Source organism: Ranitomeya imitator, chromosome 3 (assembly GCF_032444005.1).
Source record: "Ranitomeya imitator isolate aRanImi1 chromosome 3, aRanImi1.pri, whole genome shotgun sequence".
Taxonomy (NCBI): domain Eukaryota; kingdom Metazoa; phylum Chordata; class Amphibia; order Anura; family Dendrobatidae; genus Ranitomeya; species Ranitomeya imitator.
This window is the reverse complement of record NC_091284.1, coordinates 681,304,940-681,324,307: the sequence shown is the minus strand read 5'-3', so window position 1 is coordinate 681,324,307 and position 19,368 is coordinate 681,304,940. Positions and strand designations below refer to the sequence as shown.

General features: G+C 48.2%; 1 protein-coding gene across 2 annotated transcripts in view; it reads right to left on the bottom strand.

The window, feature by feature from the left end:
• The window catches only part of CTPS1 (CTP synthase 1), a 183,294-nt gene that overhangs the window by 40,405 nt on the left and 123,521 nt on the right, over window positions 1-19,368 (bottom strand). For both annotated transcript variants that reach the window (XM_069758427.1, XM_069758428.1), the window contains exons 16-17: window positions 17,069-17,165; window positions 9,276-9,420 (exon numbers count right to left, since the gene is read on the bottom strand). In XM_069758427.1, coding sequence (XP_069614528.1) covers window positions 9,276-9,420; window positions 17,069-17,165 — 242 coding nt within the window. The remainder of the gene's footprint in view (window positions 1-9,275; window positions 9,421-17,068; window positions 17,166-19,368) is intronic.

Here is a 19,368-nt window from a genome sequence, read left to right as displayed (position 1 = left end):
GGTCCGTGATAGCGGACACCCGGCCGCACTCCCCCCATGAGCGCGGCCGATTGCATATGACGTTCTATCCCGTCACTGGGAATTAAGTCCCAGGTCACCTCGACAGGATAGTACGTCACATGGGATTAAGGGGTTGATTCCTACAACATTGCCCCTATTTCCTACAACATTGCCTCCATTGCCATAGTTATTCGGTATGTATCCATAATGTGATGTCTAAACCTAAACGTAGAGTCTATAATTAAAATAAACAAAAACACTTAATGTTTACTTATCTCCCCAACTTCAGGTCATATGGATGGTGCTGAATGGAGCTTCAGTCATGGTCCTCTGGACACTTTCCACACCCTCATTTTGATTAATCTGCTAGACAGACTAGACATCACGCTGAGGTTGTGGAAACCCCACGCTGGTGCACCGACAGCCAGCCCCCCAGGCATACACACTGAAACGATCCCCAGCTTCATTTGCCATGTGCACAGGCTTCTAAAGCAGGCAGTTGTCACAGGCTTTGCGCATGCTGTGAATGTGCGTGCCAGAGGTGGGAGCAGACTGCTGTAAGAGACATGCAGATAAGTGAAGCAGGGGACGTACACCCAGCTACAACGCGTATGTCTGGGAAGCTGGCTCTCAGCGCGCAGACGCAGAATTTGCAGACGTCAGGGCTGTCCATTATAAACCTTTATCATAAAAAACACACATTTGCTGCATTTCTGAATAGGATGGATGTAGAATGTATCAATTTTTTCATCAACTAATTTGAGTAAAACTGATTTTGTTATTAACCCCTTCATGACCCAGCCTATTTTGACCTTAAAGACCTTGCCGTTTTTTGCAATTCTGACCAGTGTCCCTTTATGAGGTAATAACTCAGGAACGCTTCAATGGATCCTAGCGGTTCTGAGATTGTTTTTTCGTGACATATTGGGCTTCATGTTAGTGGTAAATTTAGGTCAATAATTTCTGTGTTTATTTGTGATAAAAACGGAAATTTGGCGAAAATTTCGCAATTTTCACATTTTGAATTTTTATTCTGTTAAACCAGAGAGTTATGTGACACAAAATAGTTAATAAATAACATTTCCCACACGTCTACTTTACATCAGCACAATTTTGGAAACAAAATTTTTTTTTTGCTAGGAAGTTATAAGGGTTAAAATTTGACCAGCAATTTCTCATTTTTACAACGAAATTTACAAAACCATTTTTTTTAGGGACCACCTCACATTTGAAGTCAGTTTGAGGGGTCTATATGGCTGAAAATACCCAAAAGTGACACCATTCTAAAAACTGCACCCCTCAAGGTGCACAAAACCACATTCAAGAAGTTTATTAACCCTTCAGGTGCTTCACAGCAGCAGAAGCAACATGGAAGGAAAAAATGAACATTTAACTTTTTAGTCACAAAAATGATTTTTCAGCAACAATTTTTTTATTTTCCCAATGGTAAAACGAGAAACTGAACAACCAAAGTTGTTGTCCAATTTGTCCTGAGTACGCCGATACCTCATATATGGGGGTAAACCACTGTTTGGGCGCACGGCAGGGCTTGGAAGGGAAGGAGCGCCATTTGACTTTTTGAATGAAAAATTATCTCCATCGTTAGCGGACACCATGTCGCGTTTGGAGAGACCCTGTGTGCCTAAACATTGGAGCTCCCCCACAAGTGACCCCATTTTGGAAACTGGACCCCCCAAGGAACTTATCTAGATGCCTAGTGAGCACTTTAAACCATCAGGTGCTTCACAAATTGATCCGTAAAAATGAAAAAGTACTTTTATTTTTTTCACAAAAAATTTCTTTTCGCCTCAATTTTTTCATTTTCACATGAGCAATAGGATAAAATGGATCCTAAAATTTGTTGAGCAATTCTCCCGAGTACGCCGATACCTCATATGTGGGGGTAAACCACTGTTTAGGCACATGCTGGGGCTCGGAAGTGAAGTAGAGACGTTTTGAAATGCAGACTTTGATGGAATGGTCTGCGGACGTCACGTTGCGTTTGCAGAGCCCCTGGTGTGCCTAAACAGTAGAAACCCCCCACAAGTGACCCCATTTTGGAAACTAGAACCCCCAAGGAACTTATCTAGATGTGTGGTGAGCACTTTGAACCCCAAAGTGCTTCAAAGATGTTTACAACGCAGAGCCGTGAAAATAAAAAATCATTTTTCTTTCCTCAAAAATGATGTTTTAGCAAGCAATTTTTTATTTTCTCAAGGGTAACAGGAGAAATTGGACCCCAGTAATTGTTGCGCAGTTTGTCCTGAGTATGCTGGTACCCCATATGTGGGGGTAAACCACTGTTTGGGCACACGTCGGGGCTTGGAAGTGAGGGAGCACCATTTGACTTTTTGAATACAAGATTGGCTGGAATCAATGGTGGCGCCATGTTGCGTTTGGAGACCCCTGATGTGCCTAAACAGTGTAAAACCCCTCAATTCTAACTCCAACACACCCCTAACCCTTATCCCAACTGTAGCCGTAACCCTAATCACAACCCTAACCCCAACACACCCCTAACCACAACCCTAACCCCAACACACCCCTAACCACAACCCTAATTCCAACCCAACCCTAACCCTAAGGCTATGTGCCAACGTTGCGGATTCGTATGAGATTTTTCAGCACCATTTTTGAAAAATCCGCGGGTAAAAGGCACTGCGTTTTACCTGCGGATTTACCGCAGATTTCCAGTGTTTTTTGTGCGGATTTCACCTGTGGATTCCTATTGAGGAACAGATGTAAAACGCTGCGGAATCCGCACAAAGAATTGACATGCTGCGGAAAATACCATGCAGCGTTTCCGCGTGGTATTTTCCGCACCATGGGCACAGCGGATTTGGTTTTCCATATGTTTACATGGTACTGTAAACCTGATGGAACACTGCTGCGGATCCGCAGCCAAATCCGCACCGTGTGCACATGGCCTAATTCTAAAGGTATGTGCACACGCTGCGGAAAACGCTGCGGATCCGCAGCAGTTTCCCATAAGTTTACAGTTCAATGTAAACCTATGGGAAACAAAAATCGCTGTACACATGCTGCAGAAAAACTGAACGGAAACGCAGCGGTTTACATTCCGCAGCATGTCACTTTGTGCGGATTCCGCAGCGGTTTTACAACTGCTCCAATAGAAAATCGCAGTTGTAAAACCGCAGTGAAATGCACAGAAAAACCGCGGTAAATCCACAGCGGTTTAGCACTGCGGATTTATCAAATCCTCTGCGGAAACCCTACCCCTAGTTCTTACCCCAACCTTAGTGGAAAAAATTTTTTTTTTTTTTTTTTTAATTGTCCCTACCTATGGGGGTGACAAAGAGGGGGGGGTCATTTACTATTTTTATTTTGATCACTGAGATATAACCTATCTCAGTGATCAAAACTCACTCTGGAAGGAATCTGCCGGCCGGCAGATGCAGATTCGGCGGGCGCACTGCACATGCGCCCGCCATTTTGGAAGATGGCGGCGCCCAGGAAAGAAGCGGACGGACCCCGGGAGGCTAGGTAAGTAGGTAAGGGGGGGGCGGAGATCGGGGCACGGGGGGGTGGATCGGAACACGGGGGGGTGGATTGGAGCACGGGGTGGGGGATCGCTGTGCGGGGGGGGTGGAGGGAGATCGCGGTGCAGGGGGGGGGGAAAATCGCTGTGCGGGGGGGGTGTATCGGAGTGCGGGGGGGGGTTGGATTGGAGCACGGGGGGAGCGGACAGGAGGACGGGGGAGCGGAGCACAGGACAGAGGGGAGCGGACCACAGATCGGGGGGCTGGGGGGGCGATCGGTGGGGGCACATTAGTGTTTCCAGCCATGGCCGATGATATTGCAGCATCGGCCATGGCTGGATTGTAATATTTCACCAGTTTTTTAGGTGAAATATTACAAATCGCTCTGATTGGCTGTTGAAAGTGAAACTGCCAATCAGAGCGATCGTAGTCACGGGGGGGTGAAGCCACCCCCCCCTGGGCTAAACTACCACTCCCCCTGTCCCTGCAGATCGGGCGAAATGGGAGTTAACCCTTTCACCGGATCTGCAGGGACGCGATCTTTCCATGACGCATACGCTGCGTCATGGGTCGGAATGGCACCGACTTTCATGACGCAGCGTATGCGTCAAAGGTCGGGAAGGGGTTAAAGTTATATTAACCTTAATTTCATGTTATGGGTTAAAAATAGGGATTTGTGTGTGTACTCACCGTAAAATCCTTTTCTCCGAGCCAATCATTGGGGGACACAGGACTGTTAGTGTTATGCTGCTGCCACTAGGAGGACACCAAGCAATTACACAAAAAAACTCCTGCTCCGCAGTATACACCCTCTGCTGGCTCTATCCTGAACCAGTTTGGTGCCAAAGCAGTAGGAGCTCACAAACAGAAGTGCAAAATGTCAAAACCAACAAAGACTACAAGCCAACGGCTAACAGGGTGGGTGCTGTGTCCCTCAATGATTGGCTCGGAGAAAAGGATTTTACGGTGAGTACACACAAAAATCTTTCTCCTTCACCTCATTGGGGGACACAGGACCGTGGGACGTCCTAAAGCAGTCCCTGGGTGGGAAAGCAGCACAACAGGTGAAACCTCACACGCCAAATGCTTAAAAGGTTTACTGATTAAACGAAGCCTACAGATGCGAAACAGCCGAATGCAGAATCTGTCTGCCAAGGGCCGCATCTGAAGAAGCTTGAAGATGAATATTGTAATGCTTAGCAAACACGTGAAGACTGGACCAAGTTGCAGCCTTGCATACTTGCTGTACCGATGCCTGGTGCCAAATGGCCCAGGAAGCACCCACTGACCGAGTGGAGTGTGCCTTAGTCCCGGCCAGGATAGGCTGACCTTTGACACGGTATGCTTCTTGCATCGCTGACCGGATCCACCAGGCTATCGTGGCCTTAGAAGCAGGTAGACCTTTTCTGTGACCCTCCGGAAGCACAAAAAGGGCATCCGGTTTGCGGAAAGACGCTGTTCTGGAAATGTACTTTGAGAGCCCTCACCAGGTCCAAAGTGTGAAAAGCCTTCTCAGTACGGTGGACTGGAGCCAGACAAAACGAGGGCAGAACTAGGTCTTCATTCAGATGAAAAGCCGAGACGACTTTAGGCAGGAAGGACAGGGAACGTCCTGAGCACCACCTTGGGGTGGTGGAAAATCAGAAACTGAGGTTTGCACGACAAAGCCACCAGTTCCGAGACCCGTCTGATGGATGTTATTGCCACAAGAAAGGCAACTTTCCATGAAAGAAGAGAGCGGAACATCCTGTATTGGCTCAAAGGGAGTCTTGTAAGGCACTGAGGACCAAGTTAAGGTCCCAAGGTTCCAAAGGCATCTTGTAGGGAGGGACAAGATGCGAAACTCCCTGCATGAAGGTCTTCACCTGTGGCTTGAAAGCTATCAGTCTCGGAAAGAGGACGGATAGAGCAGAGATTCGGCCCTTGAGAGAGGCCAGCGCTAGGTCTAAATCCAATCCCTCTTGAAGAAACTCCAGAATGGTGGGGATGGAAACCACCAACGGGGAACGACCCTTATCTTTACACCAGGAGAAAAAAAAGCTTTCCAAACGCGATGGTAAATACGCAATTGATGTATGCCACAGCCGTGGCGTTGTCTGATTGGATCCGGACGGGACGTCCGGCCAAAAAGTGATAAGATTTGATGAAGAGCTAGTTTTATTGGATATTGATTGGAAGGTTGGCTTCGTGAGTAGACCAACGTCCGTGAGCCGTGTGGTGACGAAACCGAGGAGGCTGGCGTCAGTGGTCACAACCGGCCAGTGTACAGGGAGAAACGACCTTCCCTGATCCAATGACAACTTTCCCATCCACCACCTGAGAGACCGCCTGATCCTGGGTGCCAGGCAAAAGCGGCGACCCAAGGAGGCTGGATTTTTGTCCCAGGCTGATATCAAAGTCTGCTGGAGGGGACGGAGGTGAAATTAGGCAAACGGCACCGCCTCGATGGACGCCACCATTTTCCCAAGGACCTGCATGGAGAACGGCAGAAAGTGAGAGGGGCCAAGCGATAGCAATTGGGCTAACTGGATTAGAGAGGAAATCTTTTCCGGAAGGAGAGTTACCAACCCTCGGGAAGGGACCAAGATCATCCCCAAATAGGGAATTTGTTGGGATGGAACTGGGGAAGATTTCTCCAGGTTCACAAGCCAACCTAGGCGAGACAGATTGTCGATGGCAACACTGACACTCTGTGCAAGCCCGATAGGATGGACCTTTGATGAGAAGATCGTTCAGGTAGGTTACAATCACCACGCCCCGCGAGTGTAGAATAAACATGACGGCTGCCATGACTTTTGTGAATACCCTGCCGGCGGTGGCGAGCCCGAAGGGCAGAGCAGTGAATTGAAAATGATACCTCCGACCGTAAAGCGTAGAAATCTTTGATGACTTTCAAAGATTGGAATGTGAAGATAAGATATGGGTCTTAGATGTCGATTGACGCAAAGTATTCTCCAGAGAAGCGATGACAGAGGAGGGATTCCATCCTGAAGTGGCACACTGACGAATTTGTTTAACAACTTTAGGTCTAGGATGGGACCTTTTCTTGGGAGAAACCGGAACGATGACTGCGCTGTTGCGGAGGGCTTGTAAGGCCTGGTAAAAAGGGGCTGCGTGCGCCTTGGACTTTGGAAGACGAGACTGTAAGAAAAGTGTTGGAGGGGAGGGGGGGTGGGGGGGGAGTGGGGGGATGTGAATTCAATCTTGTATCCAGAAGACACGAGATCTCCAACCCATCGGTCGTGAATGACCGTTAACCAGACTTGGCGAAACCAAACCAGATGGCCACCTACCCTGCCTGTGTCCGCCGGACACGGCAATAAGTCATTGAGAGGAGAATTTGCGGGACGGGGCACTTTTGGGCCTGGATCGGGGGGGGAAACTATTTCTCCAGGAGTTAGAAGGTCTGAAGGAAGGTTGCGAACCCCTGCCTCTGCGTGGGGGCAGAGACGAGCTAGCGGAAGCGGCCGTGGATGACCAGTCTGTGGTACTGCGAAAAGGTCAGAAGCGAGCCTGGGACTGGTTCCGAAAGGGGCGATTGGGCGTACGCTGAGGGAGGAATTTGCTCTTTCCTCCAGTAGCATCTGAGATAATCTGATCGAGCTTATCTCCAAATAAACGCCCGTACTGGTAGGCAGGGAGGTCAAACATTTCTTTGAAGCCGAGTCTGCCCGCCATTCTCGGAGCCACAATGCTCTCCTAATGGTCACGGAGCTTGCGGCCGCTAGTACGACACAATTAGCCGCATCTAGGGAAGCATGAACTACATAATCCTCTGCTCGGGTGATCTGGTAGGAGAGAATGGTCACTTCGGGCGGTAGGTTATTGTCCCTACTCATTTTCACTATGGCCTCAGCCCAGGCTACCATAGCTCCAGCTACCCAAGTGGTGGCGAAAGAAGGAACTAGTGTTGCTCCGGCAGCCTCGAAGACCGACCTGGCCAGAATGTCAATCTGACGATCAGTGGGATTTTTCATGGAAGATCCGTCAGCCAGAGATAGAGTTTTTGAAGCAAGTCTCGATATGGGTGGATCTACTGCAGGGGACTGTCCACTCCTGTCTTAGAATAGTTGCAAAAGGGTACCAAGCTTCTAGCAGCTTTAGGCCTGTGAAACACTTGTCTGGGCAACTTCTATGCCTCTTAATTTCCATAAACTCAGGGTGGTTAGCAAAAACCCTGTGAGGACGTTCTCTTAAAAGAAACTGGGTGATCCGGATTAGTACCGGGTTCTTCGTCTAATTCCAGAGCGTGATTAACTGCCTCGATGAGAGAATCTATAGACTCCTGGAACTCAGGGGAGTCCAGGTCTGGGGCCACATCTGACTTGTATTCTGAGTCGTGTTCGCTGTGCTCCCCTGGTCAGGGGGAACGAGAGACAGAGCTACCAGATGCAGAAGCATCAGAGTTTCGTGGGGACGGGTCACAGGTACGTTTTCTAGAAGAATGTGTCCAATTTGTGGCCGTTCTGCCCACGTCTCAGGAAGGCTCTTGTGTGGCTCAGGGGCCCACTACAGAAGAAAGTGAGATGCCCTGGCTTGAAGAGGGAGTCACGAAAGGACTCAAGGCTTTGGTGAGAGAAACCATGGACTGGAGTCAAGGAAGAGGCCCATTCTGGGAGGCTGGCACCGCTGTGTTCTACGGTATCGTTGGGGCTCCTGGGGTCTGAGGCATCGCAGGCCATACAAAACGGGTTAGGGTGCCCCCGAGGCAGAGAAACATTAAATGAGGCACATGCGGCATACACCACTGTGTGGGCTTTATCAGCTCTTTTAGTAGGTTTTTGATTGAGACATATTGAAAAATGGGAGGTTACCACAAGTAAGAAGCCTCAGTGAAGAGTTAAGCGGTGTGCCTGTGGTGGAAGGGTTAAGATATGTACAACTGCTGTGGAGGGGTTAAGCGGCTAGCTTACACAGGTCCTGTGTCCTACGTCCGTGCCCCCAGACAAGTCACCTGCTGAGGTGCCAGGAGTGCAAATGGCGTCCCCCGTCTTCCTGCTTCAGGAGGAAGACCGCGAGAGTTAGTTTGGCGCTTCTGGTAGGTAACGAGTAGCGCCAGAAAAAGTGGGTGGAGGGAATGCTCGGGGGGCCGTGGCTGCATAATGCAGCAGCACAGGAAGGCAGGGCTATTCAGGATTCCATAGAAAGAGCACTAAAGGGGCGGAGCCGGCCAGGTGGGCGGGCAGAGCTGGCCAAGTGGGCGGGATTGGGGCTACCTCGGCCAGGGACTTAAATAGAGACCGTGACCATGGTGACGGCCGCGAAGAAGACCGCAGCTGCAGCGGGGGAGCCGGCCGTGGAGAGGACCACAGCCAGGACAGCGGCAGCTGGAGACCGCCACAGCGGAGCATTGGACAGGGTGTCTATCCCCCCGGAGGCCCGGACATCAACACAGGACCCCGGGGAGGGAGGTAAGGAGTCCTCCCTCCCACTGAAATGGCCGTACTCACTGCGAGCCGAGTCGGGAGCGCTGGGACACAGACTGTGAATGTCAGCCGCGACGTCCATCCTCAATCCACCATCCCTTGATAGGGAGGTGGAGAGAGGGCACAATACATTCCTGACACCAGCTGCTTTTCCTCAGTGTTGGTGCAGTGGGGCCACACAAAAGCCACAAGGAAGCTTCTCCTTCACCTCATTCAGAGGACATGCGCAAAAGAACGCGGCAGTGGTAAATGGGGTAAAGTACAATACAAACACAGAATATATGCATGCAGCAGCAGTGGGCTTCTGGCTTACCTTGGCCCCATATGTATACATATTTCTGAGTCTCACCTGGGAGAAAGTCTGCATCCTCTGTCAAGATAATGAGATAATCTTCCTGCAGAAGCCAAAAGTAGACCAAAATATGGAGGAGAGGGTTTGATTGGCCGGGATGTAAATTCTGGGTGGTACTGAACACCAACAAAATATGGATGATCTGAAATACAGAAGGTGAGTATTTATATTTTGTTAATCAATAACTTCTTCCAATTACATCCACTGCCTTTTTGATGTCCTAATGGACGTGCCACTATCCACACTGAGGAAGTGAAAAGTCATAGATTATTCATCCCAAGATCGTGGTCCCAGGACTAATGCTATCAAAGAGCGTTCAGTTACCCTTGCTATCAAAACTATAGTGAGGATTAAGTGCTGTCAGTGATGACTGTACATCAATTAACTGCTTGTAGATCACAGACTATAACAGGCAGTGCATGTAAGGTGGTGTGACAGAGGGAGATCACTTTCTATCTGCTCCCTGCACCGCAATTGAGGGCAACCCATGGCAGTTGCTATAGCAACTGGAGGCCCAAAAATGGCTTTTGGTGCACCATAGTGTTGCACAATATCTAGAAGGCAGATTTAGTATAAAACCGATAGGCTAGATAAAACTTTGCACTAAATTAGTAGTTCAGGGTATTAGCTATGAACACATTTAACCCCTTTACCCCAAAGGTGGTTTGCATGTTAATGACCAGGTCAATTTTTACAATTCTGACCACTGTCCCTTTATGAGGCTATAACTCTGGAACGCTTCAACGGATCCTGGTGATTCTGACATGGTTTTCTCATGACATATTGTACTTCATGTTAGTGGTAACATTTCCTTGACGTTACTTGAGTATTTGTAAAAAAACAAAAAAAAAAACAAAACGGAAATTTGCCTAAATTTTTGAAAAGTTCGCAATTTTCCAACTTTGAATTTTCATGCCCTTAAATCACAGAGATATTTCACACAAAATATTTAAGTGACATTTCCCACATGTCTACTCTACATCAGCACAATTTTGGAACCAACATTTTTTTTTGTTAGGGAGTTATAAGGGTTAAAAGTTGACCAGCAACACCATTTTTTTTTACAGACCATACCACATTTGAAGTCACTGAAGGGTCTATATGATAGAAAATACCCAAGTGTGACACCATTCTAAAAACTGCACCCCTCAAGGTACTCAAAACCACATTCAAGAAGTTTATTAACCCTTCAGGTGTTTCACAGGAATTTTTGGAATGTTTAAAAAAAAAAAAAAAAAAAAAAAAAACATTTAACTTTTTCGCAAAAAATTATTTCCGCTCCAATTTGTTTTATTTTCCCCAAGGGTAACAGGAGAAATTGGACCCCATAAGTTGTTGTACCATATATCACGAGTACGCGGATACCCCATATGTGGAGATAAACCACTGTTTGGGTGCATGACAGAACTCAGAAGGGAAGGAGCGCCATTTGACTCTTCAACGCAAAATTGGCTGGAATTGAGATGGGACTCCATGTCTTGTTTGGAGAGCCCCTGATGTGCCTAAACAGTGGAAACCCCCCACAAGTGACCCATTTTGGAAAGTAGACCCCCTAAGGAACTTATCTAGTGTGTGGTGAGTACTTTGAACCTTCAAGTGCTAAACAGAAGTTTATAATGTAAATTAAAAAATTTCACAAAAATGATCTTTTAGCCCTTAATTTTGTTTTTTCCCAAGGGTATCTGGAAAAATTGGACCCCAAAAGTAGTTGTGCAATTTGTCCCGAGTACGCTGATACCCCATATGTGGGAGAAAACGGTTTGGGCGCATGGCAGAGATCGGAAGGGAAGAAGAGGCATTTTGGAATGCAGACTTTGATGGAATGGTCTGTGGGCGTCACGTTGCGTTTACAGAGCCCCTTATGTACCTAAACAGTAGAAATCCCCCATAAATGACCCCATATTGGAAACTAGACCACCCCAAGAAACTTATCTAGATGTGTTGTGTAAACTTTGAACCCCCCAGTGTTTCACTACAGTTAACGCAGAGCCGTGAAAATAAAATCTTTTTTTATTCCCACAAAAATGATTTTTTTAGCCCCCAGTTTTGTATTTTCTTACGGGTAACAGGAGTATATGTCACGAGTACGCAGATACCCTATATGTGGGGGTAAACCACTGCTTGGGCGCACGGCAGAGCTCGGAAGGGATGGAGCACCGTTTTACTTTTTCAACGCAGAATTGTATGACTTGAGGTTGGACGTCATGTTGCGTCTGCAGAGCCCCTGGTGTGCCTAAACAGTGGAAACCCCAAATTCTAACTCCAACCTTAACCCCAACTCTAGCCCCAACCCCAACTCTAGCCCCAACCCCAACCCTAGCCCCAACCCCAACCCTAAGGGGAAAATGGAAAGACTATATATTTTTATTTTATTATTTTTCCCTAACTTAGGGGGTGATAAAGGGGGTTTGATTTACTATTTATAGCGGGTTTTTATGTTTGGCAGCTGTCACACACTAAAAGGCACTTTTTATTGCGTTACCACATTCTGAGAGATACAATTTTCCCATATTTTGGTCCACAGTCATGAGGTCTTGTTTTTTGCGTGACGACTTGACATTTTTATTGGCATCATTTTCGGGCACATGACATTTTGATCGCTTTTTGTTTTAAACCTCTTTTTATATATTTTACACATACTGGGAACAAATAAATAACAGATGGTGTAGAAGAAGTTAAAGAGCGCTGAACAGGCATTCTTTAGAAATTTGGAAACATTGTCATAAAGGAGGCTGACACTATGCACAAAAAAAGTTAGCTCCTCCTCTGCAGTGTACACCCCACCGGCTGGCATTCTGATGATCAGTTCGTGACAGAGCAGTAGGAGAAACAACAAAGTTGAAATTACACAACCAAAGATATCTTAACTGTAATCATAGAACACAGAAAACTAATGAAAGAACACAGAAAAAGGAACAGATCAACATGGGAGGGTGCGGTGTCCCTCAATGAAGGCTCCGAGAAACAGATTTTACAGTAAGCAACCAAAAATCGTGTTTTCGATATCGCTTCATTGGGGGACACAGGAACCATGGGATGTCCCAAAGCAGGACGGAGGGAGGGAGGAGGAAGGAAAAACAGACTTCCATCAGGTCGGTGAACTCACCACTGCCGCCTGCAAGATCTTTCTGCCTAGGGTGGCGTCTGCCGAAGTGTAGGTATGGATCTTGTAAAATTTGGCAACGTGTGGACGGACGACCAGGTTGCCGCTTTGCAAAGCTGTAGGGCAGAAGCCGTGTGGTGCACCGCCCAGGAGGTGTCAACTGCCCGGGTAGAGTGAGCCTTAACTCCAGGAGGGGGCACTCTGCTCTTGACCTGGTAAGCGTCTAAAATTGCCGTTCTGATCCAGTGAGCAAGTTGCCTTGGAGGCTGGCAGGCCTCTACGTATACCATCTGGAATGATGAAAAGAGTCAGTCTTCCGAAAAGAGGCAGTTCTAGCCCGACAGACCCTCACCGCCCTGACCAGGTCTAGCTTGTTCAATGAACGTCCCAGAAGATGAGTCAGAGCAGGACAAAAAGAAGGTAGAACAATGTGCTCGTTGAGGTGTAAGGCCTCTTTCACACTTCAGTCTTGGAGCTCACGTCGAAATACGTTGATTTTTGCAAAAATCGGATCCTGCAAATTTTTCTGCTGGATCCTGTTGTTTTTTTCCCATAGACTTGTATTCGCGATGGATTGTGACGGATGGCCATCCGTTTCATCCGTCATGCACTGGATCCTGTGGAATTTGGAGTTACGTCATCTGGAAAAAAAACGTTCAATGAAACGTTTGTCAGCGTCGGAAAAACGTTGCACGACGCATCCCAAGTCATACGTCGTCGCCTATAATGAAAGCCTATGGACGCAGGATCTCTCTCTTTCTCTCTCTAGGACTAGATTGAGATCCCCCATTTATCCACGGAAGCCTGGTACGGAGAAGCTGCACGTGCCACTCCCTGAAGGAAGGTCTTGACCTGCGGTCGTGATAACGTCTTCTGGAAAAGAATGGAAAGCGCTGATACTTGACCCTTTAAAGAACTAAGGGAAAGACCAGTGTCCAGTCCTGCATGGAGAAACGCCAAAATGGAAGGGACAGAAAAGGATATAGGCGAGACGTGATTGGTCTCGCACCAGTGGAAATAGGCCCTCCAGGTTCTATAGTAGATCCTGGAAAACGACGGCTTCATAGCCTGGATCATGGTGTGAATCACCTGATTTGAAAAACCAGACGCTTTCAGAACCGTGGTCTCAACAGCCACGCTGTCAAACTGAGCGACCGAGAATTCGGGTGGCAGATCGGGCCAAAAGAGACAACAGATCGGATCTGTCTGGAAGCCGCCAGGGAGCATCCGCGAGAAAGTTGACTATCTCCGCGAACCAAGACCTTCTGGGCCAAACGGATGCGATCAGAATGACCGGCACCCCCTCTGCCTTGATCTTCAGCAGCTTGGGAAGAAGGGGAAGCGGAGGGAACAGATAGAGAAGCACGAACTGCAACCAAAAAATGGCCAGCGCATCGGCGCCCACAGCGAGACGATCGCGGAACCTGGAGACAAACCAAGGAACCTTCCTGTTCAATTGGGACGCCATGAGGTCCACATCCGGAGTCCCACATGGAAGGCAAATCTGATGGAAGACCTCCTGATGCAGAGACCATTCCCCCTGCCGCAAGGCCCTCGCGGCTGAGAAAATCAGCGGCACAGTTGTCTACGCCGGGGATATGCACCGCAGATATCCCCGGAACAGTCACCTCTGCCCAAAGGAGGATCTTGGATACCTTGACCAACGCCAAGGAACTCAGAGTCCATCCCTGGTGGTTGACATATGCCAGTGCCGTAGCATTGTCCGTCTGAATTCGGGTTGGCAGACCCCTGATGAGCCTTTCCCAGTGAAGGAGGGACAGAAATGGCCCGTATATCGAGGACGTTGATCGGCAGAGTAGATTCCTGCGCCGACCACGTCCTTGGACAGTCAAGTGACGAAACGCCGCCCCCCAGCCGAGAAGGCGGACATCCGTCGTCACCACCTGCCAGTGAACGGGAAGGAAGGACCGACCCTGGAAGATGAGGAGTGACGTCAACCACCAATTGAGGGACCGTTTGACCCGGGACGAAAGCCGAATCGGGCGAATCAGAGAAAAGAGACTTGTCCCACTGCCAAAGAATTGCTTGCTGAAGTGGTCTTGAGTGGAAGTGAGCGAATGGTATCGCCTCCGAAGTTGCCACCATCCTCCACAGGCACCTTCATGGCCGATCGGAAGCCGAGGGCTCTGAAGCAAGCGAACTTCCCAGTGGAGAACTGCTTTTTTCTCCTGGGGAAGGAAAACCCTTGACTGACGGGTGTCGAACAGCATGCCTAGAAACAAGGCGCTGAGGCGGAACAAGACAGGACATCTTCCTGTTGACCAGCCACCCGAAATGCGACAGTGTCGAGGACGATGGTCAGACTTCCGTGAGCCTGAGAAAAGGACGGAGCCTTGATGAGGATGTTGAGGTACGGAAAGAGCACCAGACTTCTGATCCTCAAAATGGCCATCAACGCTGCCATGATCTTTGTGAAGACTCTGGGAATGGTAGCGAGACCGAAAGGCAGGGTGACAAACTGGAAATGCTCCTGATGTACCGCAAAACTAAGGAATCTGTGATGTCCCAGAAATATGGGAACATGAAAATAGGGGTCCTGAAAGTCTATGGAGCACAGAAATTCCTGTGCCTCATATTAGCAATTTGGCCCAAATCCAGCTCCAAAACATCCTCTGAAGGAGAGTCCGAGAAGGCCTCACATGACTCGGGAGAGGAGGACCGGGAAGAAACAGACCGCTGAGACGGACCGGGGAGCGAGATGGAACGGGGAGAGGACTCGGACCGGTGTTCCTGTCTGGATCTTTTGAGGCCTATCTTGGCCGTCCGAGGGGCTTCCTGTGACCTACTGTCTACCGCAGAAGTCTGCAGGGGCAACCTGTCAAGTACAGATGCAAGGGTCTGAGACTCCCTGGTGCGATCCACCAGATTGTGACAGAGGAAGCCCACCCTGGGATAGGGGCCTCACTCTCACCTGAGACAGAAGGGGGCTCCTGAGCGGTGGGTACAGTGGTGTTGCAGCTGTCCTGACCGTGCGGAGAGGACTGACCTGAGGGAAGCCTGCATTTACAAGAAGAACACAGTCTGACTACAGCAGAGAAGAGGTAGAGGAGGAAGCAGGAGGACGGCAACGACGTTCTCCCTTAGAATTAGACATGATGAACAGGCCCACTAAAAGATGCCAGAAGGTTGGGGGACAGGAGAGCAGAGGAGAGTCAGTCTGCAGTGCAGAGCTACTCACGGCCGTAGTCCTGTAGTTAGCTTCTGGCAGTAGAGGCTGGGAAGATCGGTAGGGGAGGCAGGTCCTGCAGAAAGAATCACCGCCGGGTTCATATGCCGGAAAATGGTGACCGCCGAGAAGAAGCAGGGCAAAAAACACGTGCTGCTGAAGAAGTGAGTGTGAAGGAGCAAAAACCAGCTCTCTGAGACCGGTAGAGGGGGCGGAGTCCACCATACGATCCAGGAGAAAGATGGCGCTGATAAGCAGCCCACGCTGAGGCCAGGAGGAGTGGGCGGAGCCAACCGCGCAATCCGGGAGGACAAAGATCGCACCGGTCGCAGTCTGTGCTGAGGTCGGGGGGAGCAGGCGCAGCTATGCGCTGGGTGCAGGAAGAAGATTTGAAAGACGGGCGGGAGAAAAGCCCACCCAAATGGAGAGGACAGGGGACGGAGTCACAACACCGCACTAGGCCCTGACAGAGCCAGGGCCTAGATTGGAACCCGGTGACCGCTGGGAGGTGAGAAGCGGCGCGGAGGCCCTACAAGGCCTCAGCACTACCGCACCGATTACCCCCTCCCTCAGGGACCCATCCAAAGGAATGTTAGCCCGGAAAATGTGCCAAGAACGGGGGAACTATCTGTGCACAAGAGAGCTGCAAAAAGATCCAGGGTGAGGTAAGAGCCCTGGACCCCCAAGCTGAAAGACAGTGCCTTTCCCCGTACAACAGGACCCCCGAGTCCTACTCTTAGGAGAAGGACTTATAAGAAGTGGATACTAGCTGAAAGGGGGCTGGGTGGAGATACTCACCTTCATCTGTATACTCATCGTAACTTCTCCTGGAAGAAAAAACCTGGGGAAAGAGGGAGAGGTACCTCATCATCCAGGGAATGTAAGGGACGTCCTGAAAAAAAAAAAACCTGTTGATGGACGTCCTCGTCTCCTCTAACAGACAGGCTCTGGTGGGCCAGTTGGTGGGAGACGGGGCTAGGACCGGTCCGGATCTCCTAAACACGCTTCTGTGTTGGGGGTCTTTGTCCTGCTGGCCAGACATATGAGGATACGGGGTGGCAGTATACGCCGTACTCATAGGTCTCTTTGTGGGAGTACAGCAGTGGCTGTTCACACTTTATCCCTCCAGATACCTGAAAAGAAACGACACACACTGAGGTAGATATGCGTCTAATTAAAGACCCGTGTCCACCTCCTACTGACACGAAGCTAAACTGATTATCAGAATGCCAGTCGGTGGGGTGTATACTGCAGAGGAGGAGCTATCATTTTTGTGCATACTGTCAGCCTCCTAGTGGCAGCAGCATACACCCATGGTTCCGGTGTCCCCAAATGAAGCAATAGAGAAAAGGGGTGATTTGAATTTTTAGTTTTTTTTAAACATACCGTATCCGGGTCTGTGTGGCCCCCTCATGCCCATCCGGGTCTGCGTGGCCCCCTCATGCCCATCTGGGTCTGCATGGCCCCCTCATTAGGTAACAGCCATATACATGTTCTTACCTTCTAACTCAACAATCTCCATCCTTTCTCCTTCTGTATCCTGACCAACAAAAGCCAGACCTCGAGATTCGAGCTCACGTCGAAGTTCTGGATTGACCTTCCCAAAAAATAAAAAATAAATAAAATGTTAGTTCCATGTAACTAATAGCCACACAGCAAAACAGAGAGGAGTGACTAAGGCCAGATTCAGACACCTATAATACAGGCTCATTTTTGTGCTCATATTACATCTTCATAACACAACATGTTTCTCCGATACAGTTGTGGTGCCCATAGTTTAATAAAGTGAGCAATTTCAATGAATCAAACCGATTGTTCATCTGGAAAAATGTAAAAATAAAATGATTTTGGCCAACAAATCACAGACCTTAAAAATAAAAATTTAATCTTGCCTGTTTCTTTTTCTGTTCTCCAGCCAATTATCATATGAAAGATCAAATCGCTCCTTGAAAGTATACATCCAGAAATATCATCGCCCAGTGAAACTAAAGTACAGCCAGGCTGAAAGAATTAGGGTATGTGCCCACGTTGCATAAAGTATGAATGGTTTTCCTGATAAAATCCGGACTCCCTATCGCAGGAAATCTGCTTGTGTTTTTCGCTGATTTTTAGCGGTTTTTTTTCCAATGGTCCAAATACAATTCTATAGCAGCAAAACAGCCGATTTTGTGCAAAGTTAATGAACATGCTGCTTTTTTTTCGCAATGCTTTTCCGCTGCGGAAAAAAACGCAGCATGGGCGCAAAAATTTTGGAATACATTAAAATCATGGGATGCCTAATGTAAGCATTTTAGGAGTTTCCACAGCGGAAAACTGCTGCAAAAACGCTAAAAAAAACCCGCTAAAAATCCGCAACGTGGGCACACAGCCTTAAATCGGCAATCTAATATATAAAGCTGTGTGTGTGTAGGTATGTACAGTTAGGGCCAGAAATATTTGGACAGTGACACAAGTTTTGTTATTTTAGCTGTTTACAAAAACATGTTCAGAAATACAATTATATATATAATATGGGCTGAAAGTTCACACTCCCAGCTGCAATATGATAGTTTCCACATCCAAATCGGAGAAAGGGTTTAGGAATCATAGCTCTGTAATGCATAGCGTCCTCTTTTTCAAGGGGCCAAAAGTAATTGAACAATGGACTCTAAGGGCTGCAATTAACTCTGAAGGCGTCTCCCTAGTTAACCTGTAATCAATGAAGTAGTTAAAAGGTCAGGGGTGGATTCCAGGTGTGTGGTTTTGCATTTGGAAGCTGTTGCTGTGAGCAGACAACATGCGGTCAAAGGAACTCTCAATTAAGGTGAAGCAGAACATCCGGAGGCTGAAAAAAAAGAAAAAATCCATCAGAGAGATAGCAGACATGCTTGGAGTAGCAAAATCAACAGTTGGGTACATTCTGAGAAAAAAGGAATTGACTGGTGAGCTTGGGAACTCAAAAAGGCCTGGGCGTCCACGGATGACAACAGTGGTGGATGATCGCCGCATACTTAATTTGGTGAAGAAGAACCCGTTCACAACATCAACTGAAGTCCAGAACACTCTCAGTGAAGTAGGTGTATCTGTCTCTAAGTCAACAGTAAAGAGAAGACTCCATGACAGTAAATACAAAGGGTTCACATCTAGATGCAAACCATTCATCAATACCAAAAATAGACAGGCCAGAGTTAAATTTGCAGAAAAACACCTCAAGATGCCAGCTCAGTTCTGGAAAAGTATTCTATGGAAAGATTAGACAAAGATCAACCTGTACCAAAATGATGGGAAGAAAAAAGTTTGGAGAAGAAAGGGAACGGCACATGATCCAAGGCACACCACATCCTCTGTAAAACATGGTGGAGGCAACGTGATGGCATGGGCATGCATGGCTTTCAATGGCACTGGGTCACTTGTGTTTATTAATGACATAAGAGCAGACAAGAGTAGCCGGATGAATTCTGAAGTGTACCGGGATATACTTTCAGCCCAGATTCAGCCAAATGCTGCAAAGTTGATTGGACGGCGCTTCATAGTACAGATGGACAATGACCCCAAGCATACATCCAAAGCTACCCAGGAGTTCATGAGTGCCAAAAAGTGGAACATTCTGCAATGGCCAAGTCAATCTCCAGATCTAAACCCAATTGAGCATGCATTTCACTTGCTCAAATCCAGACTTAAGACGGAAAGACCCACAAACAAGCAAGACCTGAAGGCTGCGGCTGTAAAGGCCTGGCAAAGCATTAAGAAGGAGGAAACCCAGCGTTTGGTGATGTCCATGGGTTCCAGACTTAAGGCAGTGATTGCCTCCAAAGGATTTG